The sequence below is a fragment of the Lactuca virosa genome, chromosome 8 (genome assembly GCF_052849685.1).
Source record: "Lactuca virosa cultivar CGN04683 chromosome 8, Lactuca_virosa_CGN04683_v6, whole genome shotgun sequence".
Lineage (NCBI taxonomy): Eukaryota > Viridiplantae > Streptophyta > Magnoliopsida > Asterales > Asteraceae > Lactuca > Lactuca virosa.
The window spans coordinates 239,285,491-239,309,143 of NC_136433.1; the positions used below are offsets into that span (position 1 = coordinate 239,285,491).

A 23,653-nucleotide genomic window follows, 5' to 3' on the forward strand; every position below is an offset into this window, starting at 1 on the left:
CAAAAACTCAATAAAAGACGTCTATATAGAAAGAAAAAAAAGTTATATATATAAAAAAGATGAAAACAAGCTGGGACATGGACACAAGTGCAAAACGTGAATTCTCTCGTTTTATCTAAATATTTCTTGTCATTATTTTATTTTTCTTCAAATACACGGCGGTTTGACTTTGACTCTGAAATAACTAGCGGCCAATGACTTGGTCGTCTCCTCCACCACCAAGATGATAATTATTAAAGCTCTTTGCTCCATAAATGGATGCCATTAACCAATTGCCTACCACTTTATCATGCAAATTTTCCACACAGAAAAGGTAAAACCCATTTTGGTCAAACAGAATTCCAGTCAAAGAAACAAACAAGAACCTACTTTTATTGATCAAAGAATCGATTGATATTAATATTTACATTTGAAGACCAAAAACAAGATTCAAGGATGTCCACTTGATTCTGTTCTATTGAAAGGAGGAAGTAGTCGAAGGAGTTTAATTTTGATCATGGGTGCTTGCTTTTCTTCTTCTTCTTCCACTAATCAAACGACGAACACCACTGGCAATCTCAGTTCAGGTACAAAGATGGAATCTTTCTTATAGTTTTGCATAGATGCATTACGTAATAACATATTTGGGTTTTGTTCGTTTTCGATAGATTATGTAATCTTACATTTGGGATTTGTTTCCGATAGATTATATGTATATTATATATAAAATATGTGTGGGTTCATCTAAATATTGTTCGTTATTTAGTATAAAATAATATAAAATCTCCGTTTTTGTTTTTTTCCTTATAGATTTTGTATTTATGTTTATGGGTCTTATGTTTATGTTCTATGTTATTTATTAACTATAAAATCTCACTTCAAGAACACATAAAGCTCAGGTTTTTCCCATTGAATTGTGTTTATTTGTTTTTTTCTGTTGACTTTTATTTCCAAATCTTATTTTATTTCATCTCATTCTTGTTAATTTAGCATAAAAACTTACTTCAAAAACACTTAAAGTTAAGTTTTGATTTGAATATTTGTTTATATTCATGACTCTTTGTAGTTTGTGTTCAAATCTTGTAAGATTTCATCCCTCTTTTTTTCATTTGGTAGCAAAAACAAAAACCCTTGTCAACTTTTGTTTTCTTTATCTTTGAGTTTTGTGTTGATTAAAATCAACTCCAGTTTGTATGGAAACATTATTGGATCATATAATCTCACTTTTTTTCTTGATTTCTATATAACAGCAGCCATTTCACAAACCACCATCACCAGCACTACTACAAATTCATCATCATCAGGAATAAGCAGCAATGTCTCCGGCAACAGCCAGTTCTCGGCGGCAAGTGGTGGTGATGACCGACAGCCAGGCGGCCAGATCTTGCCCCATCCCAATCTCAGAGTATTCAGCTTTGCTGAACTCAAAACTGCCACTAGAAATTTTAGAAGTGATACAGTTTTAGGTGAAGGAGGTTTTGGAAAGGTCTATAAAGGCTGGATTGAAGACAAGTCAAGTTCGAAAAATAGTGTAATTGCAGTCAAAAAATTGAATTCCGAGAGCATGCAAGGGTTAGCAGAATGGCAGGTAAATGATGAGAATGAAAAGGGCATTTACGTTTTTTACACAAACAAGAGACAAAGAACGAAACCCTGTCATACCTTGTCCCACCTTTTTGGATAAGACATGAACATGCAATTTTTGTCCTATTCAATGTCTAATGCAGAGTATAATTCTGTTATGTTATGTTATGTCATGTCATGTCATGTGTAATAAAACTAAATGCTACCATTTTTATGGCATGAGATGCTGATTTTGTGGTTTATTCCATCAGACGGAGGTGGATTTTCTAGGAAGGCTTCAACATCCAAACCTTGTGAAGTTATTGGGATATTGTTACGAGGGTACGGAGTTGCTACTCGTATACGAGTTTATGCAGAAGGGAAGCTTGGAAAACCACTTATTTGGAAGTAAGAAAACTTACGAACACAAATCTTCTAACATTATCATATGTTTGGTGTATTGTGGATGTAATAAATGAATATGGGACCCAAAATTAAAATAGATAGTTGTTGTGTTGTTTCTCATTTAATTGACTTAATAGAGACACAAATTCATCTAATAAGTTATACGCGTGTTTTCTTAAAGAACGACTTAATAGAAACGGTAATTGAAAATTAATATTCTTCTTTTGCAGGAGGCTCAACCGTTCAACCACTTCCATGGGATCTACGACTAAAGATTTTGATAGGAGCGGCTCAAGGGTTAGCATTTTTGCACACTTCTGAGAAACAAGTTATTTATAGAGATTTCAAGGCGTCAAATATTTTGCTCGATGGGGTAAGTTCAATCACTTATGTGCAATGTTGTCCGGTTTATAGTCTCTTTGTTTTTCTTAGTAGTGAAACGTTTTCTTTTCTTTCTTGTTTTGGTCAGTCTTATAACGCAAAGATATCGGACTTTGGGCTTGCGAAAATTGGCCCTTCGGCTAGTCAATCACACGTAACAACTCGGGTCATGGGGACTTACGGCTATGCTGCTCCTGAATATGTTTCTACAGGTAATTTGAGACCTTTAGGCTTATAACCGCATCAAACGACTACATTTAGACATGCATTGGACTGGAACCGGAACTCGGATGAATGTCAAGGAGACAAGAATTTTAATTGTTTGTCCCTCCCAAAAAAATTGGAACAAGATGGGGTATGGAATTGTTCTCAATCTTTTGTCTATACAAAATACATAAATGCCCTCCTCATTCCCTATCATTGAAAACGGTTATAGTGTGTTTTACATGCATTAGAATGTCAATGGGACAAAAACTGTAATTTTTGTTCCCCACAAAAAATTGTTTGTTTGACTTGCATCGGACCGAGACGGATGCCCACAACAAATGTAGTTTTTTTCACACGTGAAAATGTGGAACAAGATGGGATAGGGATTTTTTTTCTCGATCCCCTGTTAGTGAAAAGACATAAATGTCCTCCTCATTATCATCAAAACTAGCCTACAAAACTTGTCATGTATATAGTACAAACCTATAATGAGCCATCTAAAAAGGCTATTTTTTTTTCTTTTCTTAATAGGTCATTTGTACGTGAAGAGTGACGTCTATGGTTTTGGAATTGTATTGGTTGAAATGTTAACGGGGTTGCGGGTACTCGACACTAGCCGCCCGGCTGCCCAACAAAATCTAAGCGATTGGGTCAAGCCATACTTAGCTGACCGAAGGAAAATGAAGGACATAATGGACTCGCGGCTTGAAGGAAGATATCCTTCAAGGGCTGCGGGCCAAATTGCTCAATTAGCCCTCACATGCATGGAAAATGAACCGAAAACCCGCCCCTCAATGAAAGAAGTGGTTGAAAAGCTAGAACAACTCGATGCCATAAACGGAAGGCCAAGGATACCAAGAGTACATCATTCCACTCATCATTATTCACAACATCAACACACCCAACAACGTTCACCTCATCATCGTCGTTCTCCACAACCTCATGTTGTGAAAGAAGGGAGCCGAGGAAGCCGTCGCTCACCAAAAGGGTGGTGAAATTACGGTTTTACCCTTGGGATTATACCGCATATGTCAAGCTCATCCTCTTTCAGAAAATTTTTCCAACGAGGGCAAAAAGCTTTTTTTGATGGAACATTGATTGTTGGTGGCAATAGGGGCAAATTACAAAACACCCTTAAAGGTTATGTATGTTGTTGTTTGTAGATAATTATAATAGGTATGTATAACTTTATGTATGTTATCATTTTTTTTTAAAAAAAAAATGTTGTGGGTACAAATTATTGAGAAATGTTGAAAGAGCCTCCTATTTAAGTGTCTTAAAATATTTACAATCACAATGTTGAGTTGTTTTTGTTGGTTTGAGTTTCAAGATTGTGTTTTCTGATCATGGTGATTTTGGATCAACTAGAAAAAGCGTTATAATTCCCCATATAGGAGCTTCCATGCGAATTCCTCTAAGAAACAAAATAAAACACAGGTGTTAGTAAGGATCATACTCCCGCCATTTTGAGCAGCATGAGAGAATTAAGTAGGGCTCTCATCAACAACACTAAGAATCCTGAATTAGCTTGGCAGATCTTCAAACGCATCGCCTCCAATCCCAACTTTCCATCCGATGCTCTCAACTTCAACCAATCGCTGTCTGTTCTTACCCGTATTCTTATCGGAGCCAAAATGTTCACCCAGATCAATGCCCTTCAGCAACTCCTCCTTTCGTACCCATCCCAGACTTCGCACGACTCCATGGTCTTGTTTGTTCGCGATCTTGCTAAATCAGGTCATGTTAGTCTCGCTATTTCTCAGTTACAAACACTTCGAGCTCACCACCCCAATCAACCTCTTTCAGTTTCCTTGTACAACACACTAATCAGGTCCTCGCTTCAACAAAATCTCCCAAGCTGTGTTCAATTGCTGTATGAAGACATGATTCTTTCTAGGGTTACCCCTGAAACTTACACTTTCAACCTCTTGATTGGAGGGTTATGTGATTCAGGCTATTTAGACGATGCACGGAAGGTGTTTGATAAAATGCGTGAGAGAGGATGCCTACCTAATGAGTTCACCTTCGGCATTTTGGTTCGTGGGTATTGCAAGGCTGGTTATGCTAACCAAGGTTTGGAGCTTTTGGAGGTAATGAGAAGTATGAAAATTGCTCCAAACATTGTTATTTACAACACCTTAGTTTCAGCTTTTTGCAAAGAAGGTAAGACTGATGAAGCAGAAAAGTTAGTGGACATGATAAGAGAAGATGGTCTTTTTCCAAATGTAGTTACATTCAATTCCAGGATTTCAGCTCTATGTAGTCAAGGCAAAGTCTTGGAAGCTTCCAGAATTTTCAGAGATATGCAAATAGATAAGGTCTTAGGGTTGCCTCAACCTGATATGATAACTTACAATTTGATGCTTCAAGGATTTTGCAAGGAAGGAATGATAGCTGAAGCAAAAACCCTAATTGAATCCATGAAAGTAAGTGGTTTCACTTTAGAAGTAGAAACTTACAATATATGGTTATTGGGCTTAATAAAAAACCAAAAGCTTCTAGATGCACAATTAGTTCTCAATGAAATGGAAGAAAATGGCATATCACCAACTGTTGTTTCATACAATATAATTATAAATGGTCTATGCAAGAATGGTATGCTTCGTGATGCAAAAATGGTCATGAGTTTAATGAAAAAACATGGAGTATCTCCTGATGTAATCTCTTATAGTATCCTACTTCATGGATATTGCAAAAAGGGGAAGATCAATGAAGCCAATAAACTTCTACATAACATGATAGAAAACGGTTGTTTTCCAAATAACTACACTTGCAATAGTTTGCTAGAAAGTTTGTGGAAAGAAGGGAAAGTATTAGAAGCCGATGAATTATTAAAAAAGATGAAAGAAAGAGGTTATGATTTGGATTCAGTGACCTATAATATTGTTCTTGATGGACTATGTAAAATCGGGAAAGTAGAAAAAGCAATTGAAACCATTCATGAAATGTGGAATCAAGATTGTAAGCCTGACTTAATCACTTATTCCATTATAATTAATGCATTATGCAAGAATGGGAATCTTGATGAAGCTAAAAAAAAGTTCATTGAAATGATAGGGAAAAACATATACCCGGATTCAATTATATACGATATATTTGTGTATAGTTTATGTAAAAGGGGAAGGGTATCTTCGGCATTTCGGGTGCTTAAAGACATGGAGAAAAAAGGGTACAACAAAAGCTTGCAAACTTACAACTCCTTGATACTCGGGTTAGGAATGAAAAGTCAATTCTTTGAAATGTATGGATTAATTAATGAGATGAAAGAAAGAGGCATTTCTCCTAATGTGTTTACTTACAATAACATGATAAGATGTTTATGTGAATCAAGTCAAATCGATGATGCAACTAAACTCTTAGATGAAATGTTGAGTAAAGATATATCTCCAAATATTTCCACTTTTAAGTTATTAATCAAACCTTTATGTCAAATAGGCGAGTTTACACCAGCACTTGAAGTGTTTGACACCTCATTAAGAATCTATGGTCATAAAGAAGTGTTGTATAGCTTCATGTTTAATGAGTTAGTTAGTGGAAATGAACTCTTGGAAGCTAATAACATATTCATGTCTAGTTTGGATAGATGTTTTGATATAGGGAGTTTTTTATATCAAGATTTTATTCGGAGACTTTGTAAGGTTGAAATGTTGGAATGTGCAAGTGATTTGTTAAAGAAAATGATGCAAAAAAGGTATTGTTTTGATGCTGCTTGTTTTATGCCTGTGATTGATGGTTTGCGTGTGAATGGGAATACGCGTGAGGCTGATGAATTTGCTGAGTGGATGTTGGAGATGAATTCGGAGGTTGAGGTTTCTAATAGAGTTGACCGAAATTTTAGAATGTTTGACCATAAAAAAGTTGCAAAAAGTGAAAAGAATTGGCAGAGTGTGCTCCATAGGTATGAAATTTCAGACTGTTTGATACCACAATTAGATCTGACTTATTATATTTTGTATAAAAATTCTGACACATTCATTGTGTTTATTTGATTGTCGCAGAGATGATGGGAGTAGTTTGACACTGAAAATTTTGAGTAAGATACAGAAAGGATGGGGTCATGCAAACATATCAAATCAGAATTCTCAAAAGTATAACTTCATTGATAACTACTGATTGAAAGTTACTATTTGGAGATATGTTACCTATCTTCTGTGAAGATTATGGAATGAATTTTTGTAATTTGTATCTCTATGATGTAGTGTACATTTCTTAACTTTTTGTTATTGTAAGTATACAGATCCCGGATTTGTATACATAATAAAGGGATAAATATGGAAGATATGTTGATCCATAAGAGAAATTAACAATATATAACAGTTATACAATCATATAGAAACTAAATTGTTAAAACTGGAAATTTAATGATTGAACTAAAAAAGGAATGATAACAAATTGGAACCATAGCTTTCGAGAGGCTAGTTCTCTCCCTAGCTTTCACTCCTTGTGGCCTTTGAAAATTGCAACAATAAAATGATGTCTCATATTAAGGGTATTTTAGGCATTTGTAGGGTCGTGCCAGTGGTTGGGGCAGCTTGAGCGATGGCCCAGGGGCCAGGGCCATTAAATCTCTAAGGCCCATTTTTATTTATCTTATGTTAATTAAATTTTGACTACTATATTTTAGTTTCAAAGATTCGAATCCAAAAAAAATAAGTTATGAGTGGATGAATAAATGTAGAGATTTTGGAGTTTGGAAAAACATTTATATGAGAGGAAAATCGTCCCACATAGCTACTCAAACAAAAAGAAAAGGACTAGAAGTCTGTATAAATAGAATGTGAGAGTTGAGTGCAATCCATTTGAATAAAGCTAGTCAATTATTTCAATTGGCATGTTCTTAAATTAAATAGTTTTTTCTTTGTTTTTGTCGTTGTAATTAAAAAACGAGTTGAAGCTGAAAAAAACAAGTTAGTTCTAAATTTTATAATTAGTGAGCTAAGTCTTGCTTTTTAGGCTTGTTTGACAAAAAGTCGAGTTCTAGCCTTGAATCGAGCTTTGGTTTGTTTATGCTTGCTTCATAAAATGAGCCAACCCGAACCGAGCTTCAACTTATTGGATCATTCGCAAGTCGAGCTCGAGTTTTTTTATAAGGCTTGAAACGAGTCGAACTCGAACTCGAGCTTTTATAACTTTAAATGAACCGATACCAATTAAGGTTAGGCTCGGGATCGACATGGCTCGTTTCATCCCTAGTGGGAGTCCCCTCCTTTACTAGAATAAAATTTTAGTGTTAAGGGCCTCACTTTTTTATTTTGTTGGGACTTCAAATCAGCTTGCACCAAACATAGTCATTTGAAGCAACATTGTATTATATATTATACCTAAAATGCAATTGTTCCCCGAATTTAATGAGTTTTACTAACCCACCATTTGTTTTGTTGAAGAATAAATGAATCAAAAGTACCGGTTTTACTTTTCATTCCTATATTATCAAATATTTGTAGAAATGGTCTCTATATAACTGAAAATTTACAGAAATGATCCTTATATATCATAAAATTAGAGAAATGGTCTTTGCCTAATAGCATATTAAAAGAAATAGTCCCTCTATTTCACAAAATTACAAAAATTGTCCTTTTATTTCAAAAATTACAGAAGTGGTCCCTGCTTAACCGAAACTTTATAGAAAATGGTCATTGTGTTTAATAAAATTACAAAATTGTTTTTTGTCTATTAGCGAATTTACCTACATGGAGATGACCTTATGTTTATTTTATAAGTTACATATGTCGTTCTTGTGCTAAAACATTCCTTAGGTTTTTCTTTTTACTAACTATGAAAGCAGGGTTCGTTTAATGAGAATCGTGCACCATAATACTATCTCTAACCCTCTCTTTCTAATACGAAAAGTTTTAGCTGGAGGGACAAATAGATATGATGGCTTTCTCTTGAAAAATTTCAAGATTTTTATTACCTAATCAGGGTTAGATGGATACTTTAAGATTTATAAACTAAAGTTGTTGAGTAAAATATGATTTACAGTGTTCACTGTTGATAGCTATTAATTAATACACAAGAAGATATCAGATATAAATAAAAAATGATAATACAACTTAGACAATCTATAGTGACACATAATTGATAGTTTGGATATTCCTAAGACATTATGCTAAAATGGTGGTGTATTGGAGATTTGGAGTCATTTCCTCACTTCCACACAAGAGATGGCCATGCAAGAAACTTTATCATGAATATGGAGACCGTATCAAATATACAAGAAGCTTATGATTAGTACACGAAAGGCACGTTGCATAACATGATCACAAACACACATACAACCAAAAGTAAGTACAAAAAAAATTCAAATTAAAACATGTAGACACAATGCTTTTATTCATCAAGATGTCATGTGTATTGATGTAACAATGACACAACCAAATTACAACACTAAAGGACAAGTAAGAACGAAGACACCACAAGTACTGGCGATATTGCGAAGATATTGGTAGTTTGGTGACAATATAAACTTATTAATGTCTATGTATTTGCATAGGCAATTTGTGTGGTGATCTCATTCTCCACAGAAATTGGAAATTGTGAACCTTTTGCAATTAGAGATGGACAACAATCCTTTATATCTTGAATGAGATTACACTCTTGACCATAAACATCACCCAAAAGCAGCATCATTGCAACAACACTAGCAAGAATAAAAATCATGTTCTTCATTTTACTAATCTTGTGATTATAACTTGAAAGATATTAATATAAACAATGGAAAATTTTGGTTTCTTATTACATTCATTATGGTATATATACTATTAGAAATCGAGAATCAAAGCTACAAACAATCTTTTAAACTAGGGAAGGGTCAATACTATGGAAAATAAAGATTATATAAAATTAATATGGAATGTTGAATAAATATACCTATATATGATATTTTGTAAAATTAAAGAATGACTTATCCTAGCCGTGCATGCAAAAGAAATTTAATGAGGTAATTAAGAATTTTGATAATGTAACGCAATATTTAAGTTAGTTGTTTTTGGTCAAATCTTAGGATTAAATGGAAGAGTTTAGTTTAGTTATGTGAATAAACAAGTTTGGTTTTCCTTTTAAAAAATTCAAATGGATTCTTGCTAGAAAAACTGCAAGGGAATTTACTTTATCCTCTAATGTTTACTTAAAGTGTATAAAGATTTGTGACTTTGTTTAATCACATAATGGGGCATGATTAAGTTACATAGTTGTGTTTGGTTATGGATTTCAAAGTAATTTGGAGTATTTAGAATTTAAATTTCTTTAAAAATTGTGTTTAGTTGACAAAATCAAAGGAATTAGAATTCTTACGTGGCACAACAAGGCTTGTGCCAGTGGCACAACAATCAAAGGAACAACATACATGATGAAGCACCTTGTGCCATAGTGGAGAATCATGATGTAGAAGTGGCGCATCAAGAACACTAATCGCCCAACATCCATCATTGTGGCATAACATGGTGTATATCTTGAGCAATACCAACTTCTGAGCATCCTTGAACGATCTTGATCATCATATAGGACTTCATATCATACTTGGCTCATTAGGGACCAAGATGGTCCATCTTGTGCCATGATGGCACAACAAGTGTGTGGATGGTGCAACACGCTTCAAGTGTGGCACAAGAACTTCTGGTTTGGATCAATATCAACTTCATTGGTGCAAAAAAGGATCTTCTTGGTACAACAAGGACATGATTGGCACAAAAAAACCTATTTGGAACAACAAGGCTTCTTCATGGCATAAGAGGGACTCTCCATGGCGCAATATGAATATGCTTGGCGCAAGAAGGAATTCCCTTGGCGCAACGACATCCTTCTTGGCCTAACCCTTTATCAGATGGCACAACAAGGCCCCCTTGTTGCTCCATATCACTCCCAAGTGCTCCGAACCTCTTCCAAGTGCTCCAAACCCCTTTTTATATGATTCGTTCCTTTGGCACTTGATATGTTCCTTTGTCAGACGATCCATTCCCTTCTCAGATGATCCTTTACTTTGTCACATGCTCCATGAACCCCCAAGTGATCCGTTTAACTCCTAAGTTCTCCAAAATGCTCCATGAGAATGCTCCACATGCTCGAGTCACATTTAATAATCTCCACCTTTACTTGAGCATCCTCTGAACTCCATCTCGAACAAGAACTTCCTCTCCTTTCCTGCCATCAAGCCCCGTAGGGGCTTACCTCCTACGAACATCTACAAAGTCTAAGCAAAGCTTAAACTTCTCTGTGGGCAACGACTTTGTCAAAATATCTGTTGGGTTGACCTTGGTATCAATATTCAGTACTGAAAACTTGTCTCCTTTTAGAATATCCCGAATGAAATTCAGCTTGACATCAATGTGCTTTGTCTTCTCGTGATACACATGGTTCTTAGCAAGACTCAAAGCACTTTAACTGTTACAATACAAGACATGCTTCTCCACATTCAGACCAAGACTCTGAATAAGCCCTTGCAACCATATCTCCTTTTTTATCCATTCCGTCATGGACATGTACTCAGATTCAGTTGTAGACAAAGCAATGGTATGTTGTATTGTTGACTTCTAACTGACGACACATCTGAACAAAATGAATATATAGCACGTCTGTGACCTACGCTTCAATAAGTCACCACCATAATTAGAGTCAACAAATCCCAACATGTCTCTATTAGAATTAGCTCCATACACTAAGCAAACATTTTTCGTTCCCTTCAAGTATCGCATGATCCACTTTACAGCTTCCTAATGAGTCTTCCCTAGATTGCTCATAAACCTGCTAACCATACTAACTGCATGAGCCAAATTAGGTCTGATAAAGACCATAGCATACATGAGACTTCCAATAAAACTTGAGTATGGAACCCTATTGAAGTACTTCCTTTCTTCATTAGTAGTGGGTATAGTGTTTGGACCAAGTTTAAAGTGAGCCACCAAAGGAGTTCTAACTGGCTTGGACTGATCGCAATTGAAGGATTGCAGAACTTTCTCAATGTACTTCTGTTGTGCAATACATAATCACCCTACTTTTCTATCCATTTGTATCTCTATTCCAAGTATCTTCTTTGCTACTCCGAAATCCTTCATTTCTAACTCATTCTTCAGGGTCGCCTTCAAGTCATTTATTCCAGCCATGTCCTTGGTTGAGATGAGCATATCATCAGCATATTACTATAAATATATGTAGGAATCTAGTGACAATTCCTTTGAGTAAACATAATTGTCAAACTGGTTCCGAGTGTAGCCATTCGAGATCATGAATGAATCAAATCTCTTGTACCATTGTCTTGGAGACTGCTTCAAACAATACAGGGATTTCTTCATAAAACATACATGATCCTTCTTATAATCAAGGAATCCTTATGGCTGGGACATATAAATATTCTCTTCTAAGTTCCCATGAAGAAATGCATTTTTCACATCAATCTGTTCAAGCTCCAAATAAAATGCACTCACAATGGCCAAGAAAACCTGAATTGTCTTGTGCTTCACGACCAGTGAGAACACCTCGTGATAATCAATTCCTTCTTTCTGAGAAAACACTTTTAGCACCAACCTTTCCTTGAACCTAGCTGGTTCAACTCCTGGTATCCCTTCGTTCTTCTTAAATATCCATTTGTATCCACTAGCTTTGCTCCCTTTGGTAATGGAACAAGATCCCATGTTTCATTCTTCTCTAAAGATTGCGTTTCTTCATTCATATCCATCAACCATTCATTTGCTACTTTACTCGCTACAACCTCTTTATATGATTAGGCTCCTCAATATCAACGTCTTCTCTAGTTGCTAAAGCAAAATCAATGGAGTCAAGTTCACCTAAATTCACATATCTCACATATCTATCAGGTTGTCGAATGACCCTCCTTGATCTTATATTTGCTATAGATCCAGAACCATCATCCTTCCCGGCATCAGCACCACTGGATGAAGATCCCATGGGTTGTTCTTGGGTTTCATCTCGTCCAAGTTGTTCATTGCCACCTTGCTCTTAGTCACTTATTACAACTCTGTATGGATTTTGAGGTGAAAACTCCACCTTCTAGCTGGCACCCTGATCTTTGTTCCCTGCTTGACTTGTATCACCTCCTCACTGCTTACCCATGACAGATTCCTCAAAGGTTACATATCTTATCATGATAAATTTAGGAGTTTTTCCTTCTTCTGTACAACATATTCGATAGCCTTTTACTCCTGTTGCGTACCCTATAAATATGCACTTCATTGCCCCTTGGCTCAAGTTTACCATCATTCACATGAGCATATGCAGGGTAACCAAATATACGTAGGTTTCTGGACCATACCTCTTAGGGAGTCTTCAAGTCTATCGTAGTTGATAGTGATCTGTTCACCAGATAGAAAGCAGTGTTAACTGTTTCTACCCATAATTGCTTGGATAAGTTAACAAATATTCACATGCACCTTACATGATGCATGAGTGTTTGGTTCATCTATTTTGCCACTCTATTTTGTTGTGGTCTATGTTATACATTGTGGTGCCTTACTATACCTTCTATTTTGCAGAAATTATCAAATGGAGCATTGCAGAACTCTAACCTATTGTTAGTCCTCAGAGTCTTGATATGTTTTCCAGTCCTTTTTTCAACCATGGTCTTCTACTCCTTCAACTTACCAAACACCTCATCTTTGGTCTTCAGAAAGTACAACCAAACCTTCCTTGAATAATCATCAATAAATGTCACAAAGTATGAGCATCTTCCTTGAGACTTCACTGGTGCAGGACCCCACAGATCTGAGTGAACATACTCCAAGATTTTCTTGTTTGTGTGTTGACCGGTACCAAACTTCACTTTGTGATGCTTTCCCTTGACGCAAGCTTCACAAAAATTTATCCTTCTGGTAGCCTCTCCACCAAGCAGTCCTTATTTACTTAGAACCGACATGCCCTTCTCACTCATTTGACCCAACCTACGATGCCATAACTCCGCTTGTCATTGATGGAAAACGTAGGTTACAACAACAATGCACTAAGCGGAAAAACATTTAACAATTAAATGATTAAGGCACATACAACCTAAAGGGATTTATGTCTTTCACATAAAGGCAACATACTATTAACTATCAAACTACAAAACCCTAATGAAATTAGAATTCATAAAGGAATATTATATACCTCTTGATTTGTTATTGTAAGAAAATCTAAAATCCTTCTTCAAATCTTTTGGAAGCGAGCACCAGAAATCTTGTGCCTCTAATGGTTCACACCCAAACCTAGAAACTAGGAGACTTGAAGAAAGAAGAGAGAGGATATCAAATTTTTGGCCTTGGCTCTTAGAAAAGGAGTGTGTGACGCTCAGTTTTGGATTTGATTTGTTGTTCGGGGATACGACCCAATCATCCGTTTTCATAAGGTATAGGGCCTTGGAAAAGGAAGGATGTGGCCCAATTTGGATGTGGGTGTCATAGTATAATTGATCCAAGTGTTCAATTGTATCTTCGGAGGCCATATATATAATCATAATTGGATATCTCGATCTTTTATGTATTTTGGGTTTTTTTGGGAGTTTTTAAGTTTTGGGTGTGTTGTTAGGAGTGTAGGGCTTCTTGCCACCTTTTCGTGGATATAAGGTTCGTTGGAAACGGACTTAGGATGAGAGAGTTATGGTATTTTGAAGTTATTGGCAGAATTGACCCCTGGATGGAAAAGCTTGCATTCCGGTCCCATGCATGCAAGGTGGCATGCGCATGTTTGGCTGGCTACGCCCAAATTAAGCTGGGGTACGCTCAATGTATAAGTTTCACTGGTCGCGGGTGGTTTGTGAGTACGCCGGGCGTACTAAGGGGTATGTGGGGTGTACTCCCTTCAGAGCAAAACCCTAATTTCGGGGTTCCTACCCTATATAAGCAACATTATACCACCCCTTTGGTCATTTTAAGTTAGCCAGCATCCCTTTTGACGTTCATGGAACCCTAGAGTGCCTTGGGTGAAGCTTGGAGCTTGAAAGAAGATTCTTGGTGGTTTGTGCAAGAGAAGAAGAAGGTGATGTTGGGTTTTAGTATACTACAACATCCTATGGTGCACATACAACCCTAAATACCTTGGATCTATGTTTTCTCTATTATACATGCAAATGGTTTCCAAGGCATTAAACTTATAACTAGCATGCATTTGACATAAACCATATAATATACTAGTTAGGGAAACATACCTTTTATGTGGCTTGAAGTCTTGATGTATTTGGCCTTAAGAGCTTAGCACCAATAGTATGAAATGCCTCAAATGGAATCACAACACACCTAGGACAAAGGTGGCTCTTGAGAGAGAATTCCATGCACCAAAACACCTCCATATTTCTCTAAGAAAAGAAGTGGTGATTTTTGTTGGGTTTTGAGCATTCTAACACTTCCTAAGTGTACATGCAACCCTAATAAACCTTGGATCTATGTTTGTCTAAGGTACATGCAAAATATTAATTTCCAAGGTTTATAACCTATCTAGCATGGCATGGGGTACTTTTAAACATAAAAGAACTAGATGAATTACATACCTTTTATTGATTGTTGATTCCTTGGAGTTTGAGAGCCAAGCACCAATAATGTGAATGTCTCAAATGGAAATCACAAATCACCACAAACTTGGAAAATGTATGAGAGAGTATACTAACTCTTAGATTTCGGCCACCACTATTACACACACACTTAAAATGTTTTTCATGCAACATAAGCTTGTTTATATAGTGTACATGGTTAGGGTGAAACCCTAATAACCCATGTCTTTTCCTCTTCCAAGGATCCATGGGTAAAAGCTCCATGGATCATCCATGGACTTCCATATAAGCTTAGCCCATTCCCAAATGAGTGTTAGCCCACACCATATAAATATAATAGCCCATGATTTAATTAGTCTTCCTTTTAATCACTAAATTAATTCATAATTAATTCAAGATTAAATCTAATTAAGTAACATGACTTCATATTAATATATTATAACTTATAATATATTAATAAATCGTAAGTATACAACTCTCATAAAATTATCCATAACTAGTTTGGGTGAAGTGCAACCCAAATGGACCATGCCGGGTCGGGTCAAGTATATACCAAATAAGTTATGGACTTAGACATCTTATCCAACAGACTCCCACTTGGATAAGTCTAATAACTGTATTTGCTTATATTACTTCAGGAACCAACCGGCAATCGTAGCTCTCTAAAACTCTTGTGAACTATGAAGCGCCATTTTAGATAAGTGATCATATAATCCTCTGCTCTCATGATATCAACCGGACAAATACATGGAACAATGTCTTACTTATTGTCTAGCAGTTGTTTCTTGATTTCCGATTTGTTTGACAAAGAACTTAACTGAACACATCAATTTAGTTCTGACCGGGCCCGGTACATGGGTCAACACAAAATCATCGAGGGGCCCAGATATCGCTTCTATTTCTAGAAGGAACAGATAAACTTCGACTAATATGCTTGTTCTACTACTTATTGAATTGCACACAAAGGCACGTTTTATAACATCAAGTTACTGATGCGTTTACGTGCAATCAATGCACAACCAACTCATAGGTAACAACTCATATCTCTAGGTTTGAAGACTTATATGATATTACCGTCTCACGATCACTCGAGATAAATTCCAGGAAGTGATACAAGTGAGCGTGGGTTTATTCCAATACTCATAACTTATGAGTACTCATGAATGTTGTAGCAACCATTGCTATGGCTAAACACCTTTAGTCATCTACAATCCCAATTCATGACAATCTTGATTCATACCTACTTCCGACATATGACCGACTGTGGAGAGTTTGAATAAATTAATTATTCTGGAAGTCAAAACATGCAAAACTGAAACAATAGTAAATAATTGACAATGATAGCAACACTTTACTCATAAATAAATCACAAATTTTATTCATCATCAAACGTCGATTACATTTTACAAGTTTCAGAAAAGGCTATCTAATCTGTAAAACTAATATCGTCCCTCAGCCCGATGCGCCTCGCATGCTGCAAATGCTTCACCCTCGTCAGTCCCTTCGTAAGGGGATCCGCAGGGTTCTCATCTGACGATACCCTCTTTGCCACGAGGATTCCATCTTCTATCTTGTGTCTTATGAAGTGATATTTTCTGTCAATGTGTCGGGATCTGCCATGATCTCTTGGTTCCTTGGCTAAGGCAACCGCACTATTGCTGTCACAGAAAATCTCCATAGGCTCCTTAATAGCTGGTATAACTCCAAGGTCTCCGATGAAGTTCCTCATCCATATCGCCTCCTTTGCCGCTTCACTCGCTGCTATGTACTCTGATTCACAAGTCGAATCAGCTACAGTGTCCTGTTTGGAACTCTTCCAAGTGATTGCCGCTCCATTTAAGGTAAAGACCCAGCCCGACTGAGAGCGGAAGTTATCCCTATCAGTCTGAAAGCTAGCATCACTATACCCTACTACTCTCAAGTCATCACTCCCACCAAGGGTAAGGATCCAATCCTTAGTCCTCCGCAGGTACTTGAGAATATTCTTTACCGCAGTCCAATGAGCCTTGCCAGGGTTCCCCTGATATCTGCTGACCATGCTCAAAGCGAAGGCCACATCAGGACGGGTACAAGTCATAGCATACATGATCGAACCAACAACGGAAGCATAAGGTAATCGACTCATCTCAGCTATCTCATCTTCTGTACTCGGGCTCTGAGCCTTGCTCAGTTTGGCATTGCTTTGGATCGGTTATTTTCCTTTCTTGGAATTCTGCATGTTGAACCTTTTCAACACCTTATCCAAGTAGATACTCTGACTAAGTCCAATTAGTCTTTTACTCCTTTCTCTTAATATCCTTATCCCTAGGATATAGGTAGCTTCTCCAAGGTCCTTCATAGCAAAGCACTTCCCAAGCCAGGACTTAACCTCCTGCAAGGTTGGGATGTCATTTCCTATGAGTAGTATGTCATCCACATACAGTACCAAAAAGCTAACTATACTCCCACTAGCTCTAACATACACGCAGGACTCATCTTCACTTCTTGAGAAACCAAACTCTTCGACCTTCTCATCGAAACAAAGATTCCAACTTCGAGATGCTTGTTTCAATCCATAAATGGATTTCTCAAGCTTGCACACTCTATTGGGGTACTCTGCACTGACAAAACCTTCTGGCTGATTCATGTAAACATCCTCAGCCAACTTTCCGTTAAGGAAAGCGGTTTTGACATCCATTTGCCATATTTCATAATCATGAAATGCAGCAATGGCTAGCATAACCCTAATAGACTTAATCTTTGCTACTGGTGAAAAGGTTTCATCATAATCAATACCCTGAGTCTGAGTAAACCCCTTCGCAACCAGTCGAGCCTTATAAGTGTGCACCTTCCCATCCATGTCGGTCTTCTTCTTGAAGATCCATTTGCACCCGACTGTCTTACGGCCTGGTACATTGTCAACCAAGTTCCAAACTTGATTGTCATACATGGACTGTATCTCGCTGTCCATAGCCTCCTTCCATTTAGCAGACTCTGGGCCTGCCATGGCTTCCTTAACACTGTTAGGTTCATCCAGATTTACCAGTGTACTGTCACTGATAAATGTATCACCTTCCGTAGTAATATGAAATCCATAATAAAACTCATGTGTGTTCCTAACCCTTGTGGAACGCCTCGGAAGTATAGACTCGTCAGCTGGATCAACATGAATTTCCTCCTCAAGTTGATTGCTAGTGTCTGAGGTTCCTTCACCAATTGAGTCTTGAGTTTCTTCAAGGTCAATTTGCCTCCCACTGTCTCCTTGGTTTATAAATTCTCTCTCTCGAAAGACCCCTCTCCTAGCCACAAAGACCACATTCTCACTGGGTCTGTAGAAGAGGTAACCAAAGGATTTTTGTGGGTAGCCGATGAAAATACACCTTTCACTTCGAGGTTCGAGCTTGTCATGAGTTTCGCGCCTCACGAAAGCCTCGCAACCCCAAATCTTGATATGGTCTAGATTGGGAACTTTCCCAGTCCACATTTCATGAGGTGTTTTGGCAACCTTCTTTGTAGGGACTAGATTAAGGATGTGGGCGGCAGTCTCTAAGGCATACCCCCAAAAAGAGATTGGTAGCGAAGCTCGACTCATCATAGAGCGAACCATGTCCAACAAAGTTCGATTACGCCTCTCAGCTACACCATTCAGCTGTGGTGTCCTGGGAGGTGTCAATTGTGAGACAATCCCACACTCCTTAAGATAGTAGAGGAACTCAGTACTAAGATACTCACCACCTCGATCGGATCGAAGCATCTTAATGTTCCTGCCCAATTGATTTTCTACTTCCTGTTTAAACTCTTTAAACCTTTCAAAAGTTTCTGACTTATGTTTGATTAAGTAGACATAACCATATCTACTAAAATCATCAATAAAAGTCACATAATATCGATTAGCATCCCTTGTGGCGGTTTTGAATGGTCCACATACATCAGTATGTATAAGGTCCAACAAACCCTCACCCCTTGCACAAGTACCAGTGAAGGGTGATTTTGTCATTTTTCCAAGTAAACAAGACTCACAACTATCATCCGACTTGAGGTCGAACGACTCCAAGACTCCATCCTTTTGGAGCTGGCCTATGCGTTTCTTGCTTACATGTCCAAGACGACAATGCCACAAAGATGCTTTATCCAAGCTAGTAGAAGAATCAATACATAATACATTATTTCCTAAATTATCTACAACCGATACAGCTTCATACACACCATCACAAGGTAATGCTTTAAAATAAAGAACATTATTAAAGAAAGCATTAATACTACCAACTTCATTATCAAAAGAAAAGGTAAAACCTTGTTTGTACAAAGCATGAAAGGAAATAATATTCCTCGCCATTTCAGACGAGTACACACATTTATTCAAATCTAACTTTAACCCAATATCTAGCAACAAAGTATAAACTCCAATCTTGGTAACAGGTGCAACCTTCTTGTTCCCCATGATTAAGTTTATCTTTCCGTGCTCCACATCCTCACTTCTTCTTAGGCCCTGCAAGTCACAACAGATGTGAATACCACAACCTGTATCAAGAACCCAAGAATTAGAATATGGTGAGTTATTAGACAATATAGTGTAAATACCTGCATGGGATGGTTTCACTTTCCCATCCTTGACATCCTGCAAGTACTTTGGGCAGTTTCGCTTCCAGTGCCCCTTATTTTGACAGTAGAAGCATTCAGCATCCTTAGGGATGGCAGAAGGAGTGATAGAACCACCTTTGGTTCCAGATGAGGAGCCTTCAAGGGACTTTCCCTTGGTACCCTTCGAAGGGTGCTTCCTCTTCTTCCCTTTGCCTTGCCCGATATCCAAAACAGGGGTAGTAGTAGGAGTAGGAGTAGCAACCGACTTACTTTTAAGACCACTTGCGGCAGTCTTCAGAAGTCCTTGAAGCTTACTGAGTGTGACTTCCTCCTTGTTCATGTGGTATGTCATACGAAATTGATCATAACACGAGGGCAAGGAGTGCAAAATGATATCAATTGCCAACTCCTCAGGGAAGTTCACATTCAGTTTCATTAGACGGTCCACATACCTTTGCATTTTCTACACGTGGCTCGTGATTGGTTCGCTATCCTTCATACGGGTAGTGATCATGGAGGAGATTATTTCATACCGCTCTTGACGAGCACTCTGATGGTACCTTTCCATCAGATCCTGATGCATCTCAAAAGGGTAATAGTCCTCATAGGACTTTTGGAGTTCAGCTATCATGGTGGCCATCATGATGCATGCCACCTTGGTGGCATCTCTTTCATGTGCCTGATACTCAGCGACCTCCTCAGGAGTATCAGTGGACTCATCAAGCTCCTTTAGCTCCTTATCGAGGACATATTCCTTGTCTTCGTAACGAGTAACCATCCTGATGTTCCGGATCCAATCCATGAAGTTGGAACCATCAAAGATGACCCTCCCACAAAGGTTCATGAGGGAAAAGGAGCCAGTAGGGTTAGAGCCCGAAGCTTTGTTGTTGGAAGACATCTGAAAAGAAGAAAACAAGTTTAGATTAGATATATCGAATCCTTAATAATACACCCAAATGTAATATTAAGGCTAGGATCCAACACAATATATTATAACTTAGAAGAGGGATGCCGTAATCTAAGCTATAATATATTTGAAGGTAGGTGAATGACGATTCACCAATTTCCACCATGAAAACGAAATGAATTATTAGGTTTAATTGGTTTTTTGAAATTCCTAGATTCTTTTGAGATTCATTGAACTTTTCAATGGCATGTTTTAATCTCGATTGTGCCCTTCAAGTTTTGTGACTGGGATGCCGAGGATCACAAAACAAGGTGTGAATAACCATGCAAATTCACTTGGTACCCTTAATATTATCACCTAATCAATGTGCCGGTTAACCACACACGCTCCACCGATCTATGATAAACATTAAGTCACCCTTCGTGATCCTTACTAGTCCAAGTTAGTGTGCTGGTTAACCACACACGCTCCACCAACGACTTGGTAAGGTACAAAGTGTGAATTTCATGGGTTAGCACCATATTCACATTTTCCTAAAGTAACTAAGATTGGGAATTTATATAAGGTTTAGTTACTTTATAATATTCATCATACTTTTAATGAGAATTTATAAGTCCTTGTCCTACCCGTTCGGCTAACGACCCTCCACCAGTCAAGCAAGCGGTGGGTGAGAGTGGACACCCATTAAGTTGCCATTTTATAGGCAACAACCTTATACCCACCTTATAGACTGGCTTCGTGAATGAGGCGTACTAGCGGTAAGACGACTTTGATCTTATACATATATATAATAATTAACCATTAATGTTATAAATAGTATAAGGGTTGAATTTTAACTTTTAAAACTCTAAGGGTTTGGAATTAAATTATATTAAAGTGTGTGTAACTTTACAAATTCCAAAACTTGAGGACAAGTTTTGAAACTATTCAAAACTTTTCATTTCATAACTTATGAATTAAAGGTTCATAAAATGAAGACTCTTCATTTCCATGTAACTTATGTGTTTTAAGTGTGTGTTTAAAAAAAGTGACCTTTGGATATCCATAACTTGAGGACAAATTATGGACTCCATTAAAACACATAAATGATCAAGAATTAATCCTAAACAATTCAGCAAATAATTCCTATCATCTTCTAAATTCATAAGAACATGAACATGATCATCAAAGTTTCAAGAATTATATGAACACATACAAAGCATGAAATTTTGATATAAGCTATTGTAAATGGATTAGAACAACCATTACACCAACTAAAACAAGTTTTAAAACACCAAAACAGTTTAGGGTAATGTTTCTAGTCCGTTTCCAGCAGCAAAAGTCGAAAATCTGCATTCTGAGGCTCCTACTCGCCGAGTGCACGAACCTACTCGGCGAGTAGGATGAGTTTACACATGAACTCGGCGAGTCCCCCCATGGACTCGGCGAGTTCATCAGTCAGACAGCAAAAAATTGACTTTTTATCACTATTTTGCATCAAGTATCAAACAAACAAGCCTAGGCTCTGATACCACTGTTGGGTTTTGAGCATTCTAACACTTCCTAAGTGTACATGCAACCCTAATAAACCTTGGATCTATGTTTGTCTAAGGTACATGCAAAATATTAATTTCCAAGGTTTATAACCTATCTAGCATGGCATGGGATACTTTTAAACATAAAAGAACTAGATGAATTACATACCTTTTATTGATTGTTGATTCCTTGGAGTTTGAGAGCCAAGCACCAATAATGTGAATGCCTCAAATGGAAATCACAAATCACCACAAACTTGGAAAATGTATGAGAGAGTATACTAACTCTTAGATTTCGGCCACCACTATTACACACACACTTAAAATGTTTTTCATGCAACATAAGCTTGTTTATATAGTGTACATGGTTAGGGTGAAACCCTAATAACCCATGTCTTTTCCTCTTCCAAGGATCCATGGGTAAAAGCTCCATGGATCATCCATGGACTTCCATATAAGCTTAGCCCATTCCCAAATGAGTGTTAGCCCACACCATATAAATATAATAGCCCATGATTTAATTAGTCTTCCTTTTAATCACTAAATTAATTCATAATTAATTCAAGATTAAATCTAATTAAGTAACATGACTTCATATTAATATATTATAACTTATAATATATTAATAAATCGTAAGTATACAACTCTCATAAAATTATCCATAACTAGTTTGGGTGAAGTGCAACCCAAATGGACCATGCCGGGTCGGGTCAAGTATATACCAAATAAGTTATGGACTTAGACATCTTATCCAACAGACTCCCACTTGGATAAGTCTAATAACTGTATTTGCTTATATTACTTCAGGAACCAACCGGCAATCGTAGCTCTCTAAAACTCTTGTGAACTATGAAGCGCCATTTTAGATAAGTGATCATATAATCCTCTGCTCTCATGATATCAACCGGACAAATACATGGAACAATGTCTTACTTATTGTCTAGCAGTTGTTTCTTGATTTCCGATTTGTTTGACAAAGAACTTAACTGAACACATCAATTTAGTTCTGACCGGGCCCGGTACATGGGTCAACACAAAATCATCGAGGGGCCCAGATATCGCTTCTATTTCTAGAAGGAACAGATAAACTTCGACTAATATGCTTGTTCTACTACTTATTGAATTGCACACAAAGGCACGTTTTATAACATCAAGTTACTGATGCGTTTACGTGCAATCAATGCACAACCAACTCATAGGTAACAACTCATATCTCTAGGTTTGAAGACTTATATGATATTACCGTCTCACGATCACTCGAGATAAATTCCAGGAAGTGATACAAGTGAGCGTGGGTTTATTCCAATACTCATAACTTATGAGTACTCATGAATGTTGTAGCAACCATTGCTATGGCTAAACACCTTTAGTCATCTACAATCCCAATTCATGACAATCTTGATTCATACCTACTTCCGACATATGACCGACTGTGGAGAGTTTGAATAAATTAATTATTCTGGAAGTCAAAACATGCAAAACTGAAACAATAGTAAATAATTGACAATGATAGCAACACTTTACTCATAAATAAATCACAAATTTTATTCATCATCAAACGTCGATTACATTTTACAAGTTTCAGAAAAGGCTATCTAATCTGTAAAACTAATATCGTCCCTCAGCCCGATGCGCCTCGCATGCTGCAAATGCTTCACCCTCGTCAGT

At 37.2% G+C, this 23,653-nt stretch overlaps 2 protein-coding genes across 3 annotated transcripts; both read left to right on the forward strand.

Annotated features, from left to right (window-relative positions):
- The first annotated feature begins 253 nt into the window (after positions 1 to 253).
- On the forward strand, positions 254 to 3,796 carry LOC145129294 (putative serine/threonine-protein kinase PIX13). 2 transcript variants are annotated; one of them, XM_079063998.1, is made up of 6 exons: positions 254 to 566; positions 1,230 to 1,567; positions 1,815 to 1,950; positions 2,178 to 2,320; positions 2,417 to 2,540; positions 3,067 to 3,796. In XM_079063998.1, exons 1-6 carry the CDS (start codon positions 497 to 499, stop codon positions 3,528 to 3,530), a joined length of 1,275 nt encoding a protein of 424 aa, XP_078920124.1. In that variant the 5' UTR covers positions 254 to 496; the 3' UTR covers positions 3,531 to 3,796. The 2 variants fall into 2 exon arrangements, with proteins under 2 accessions (XP_078920124.1, XP_078920125.1); XM_079063999.1 differs by having other exon boundaries at positions 1,233 to 1,567.
- A 65-nt stretch (positions 3,797 to 3,861) lies between these two features.
- LOC145129293 (Pentatricopeptide repeat (PPR) superfamily protein) lies at positions 3,862 to 6,806 on the forward strand. The gene is made up of 2 exons (XM_079063997.1): positions 3,862 to 6,433; positions 6,534 to 6,806. The coding sequence occupies exons 1-2, from the start codon at positions 4,011 to 4,013 to the stop codon at positions 6,646 to 6,648; spliced, it is 2,538 nt and encodes an 845-aa protein (XP_078920123.1). The 5' UTR covers positions 3,862 to 4,010; the 3' UTR covers positions 6,649 to 6,806.
- The last annotated feature ends 16,847 nt before the right edge of the window (positions 6,807 to 23,653 follow it).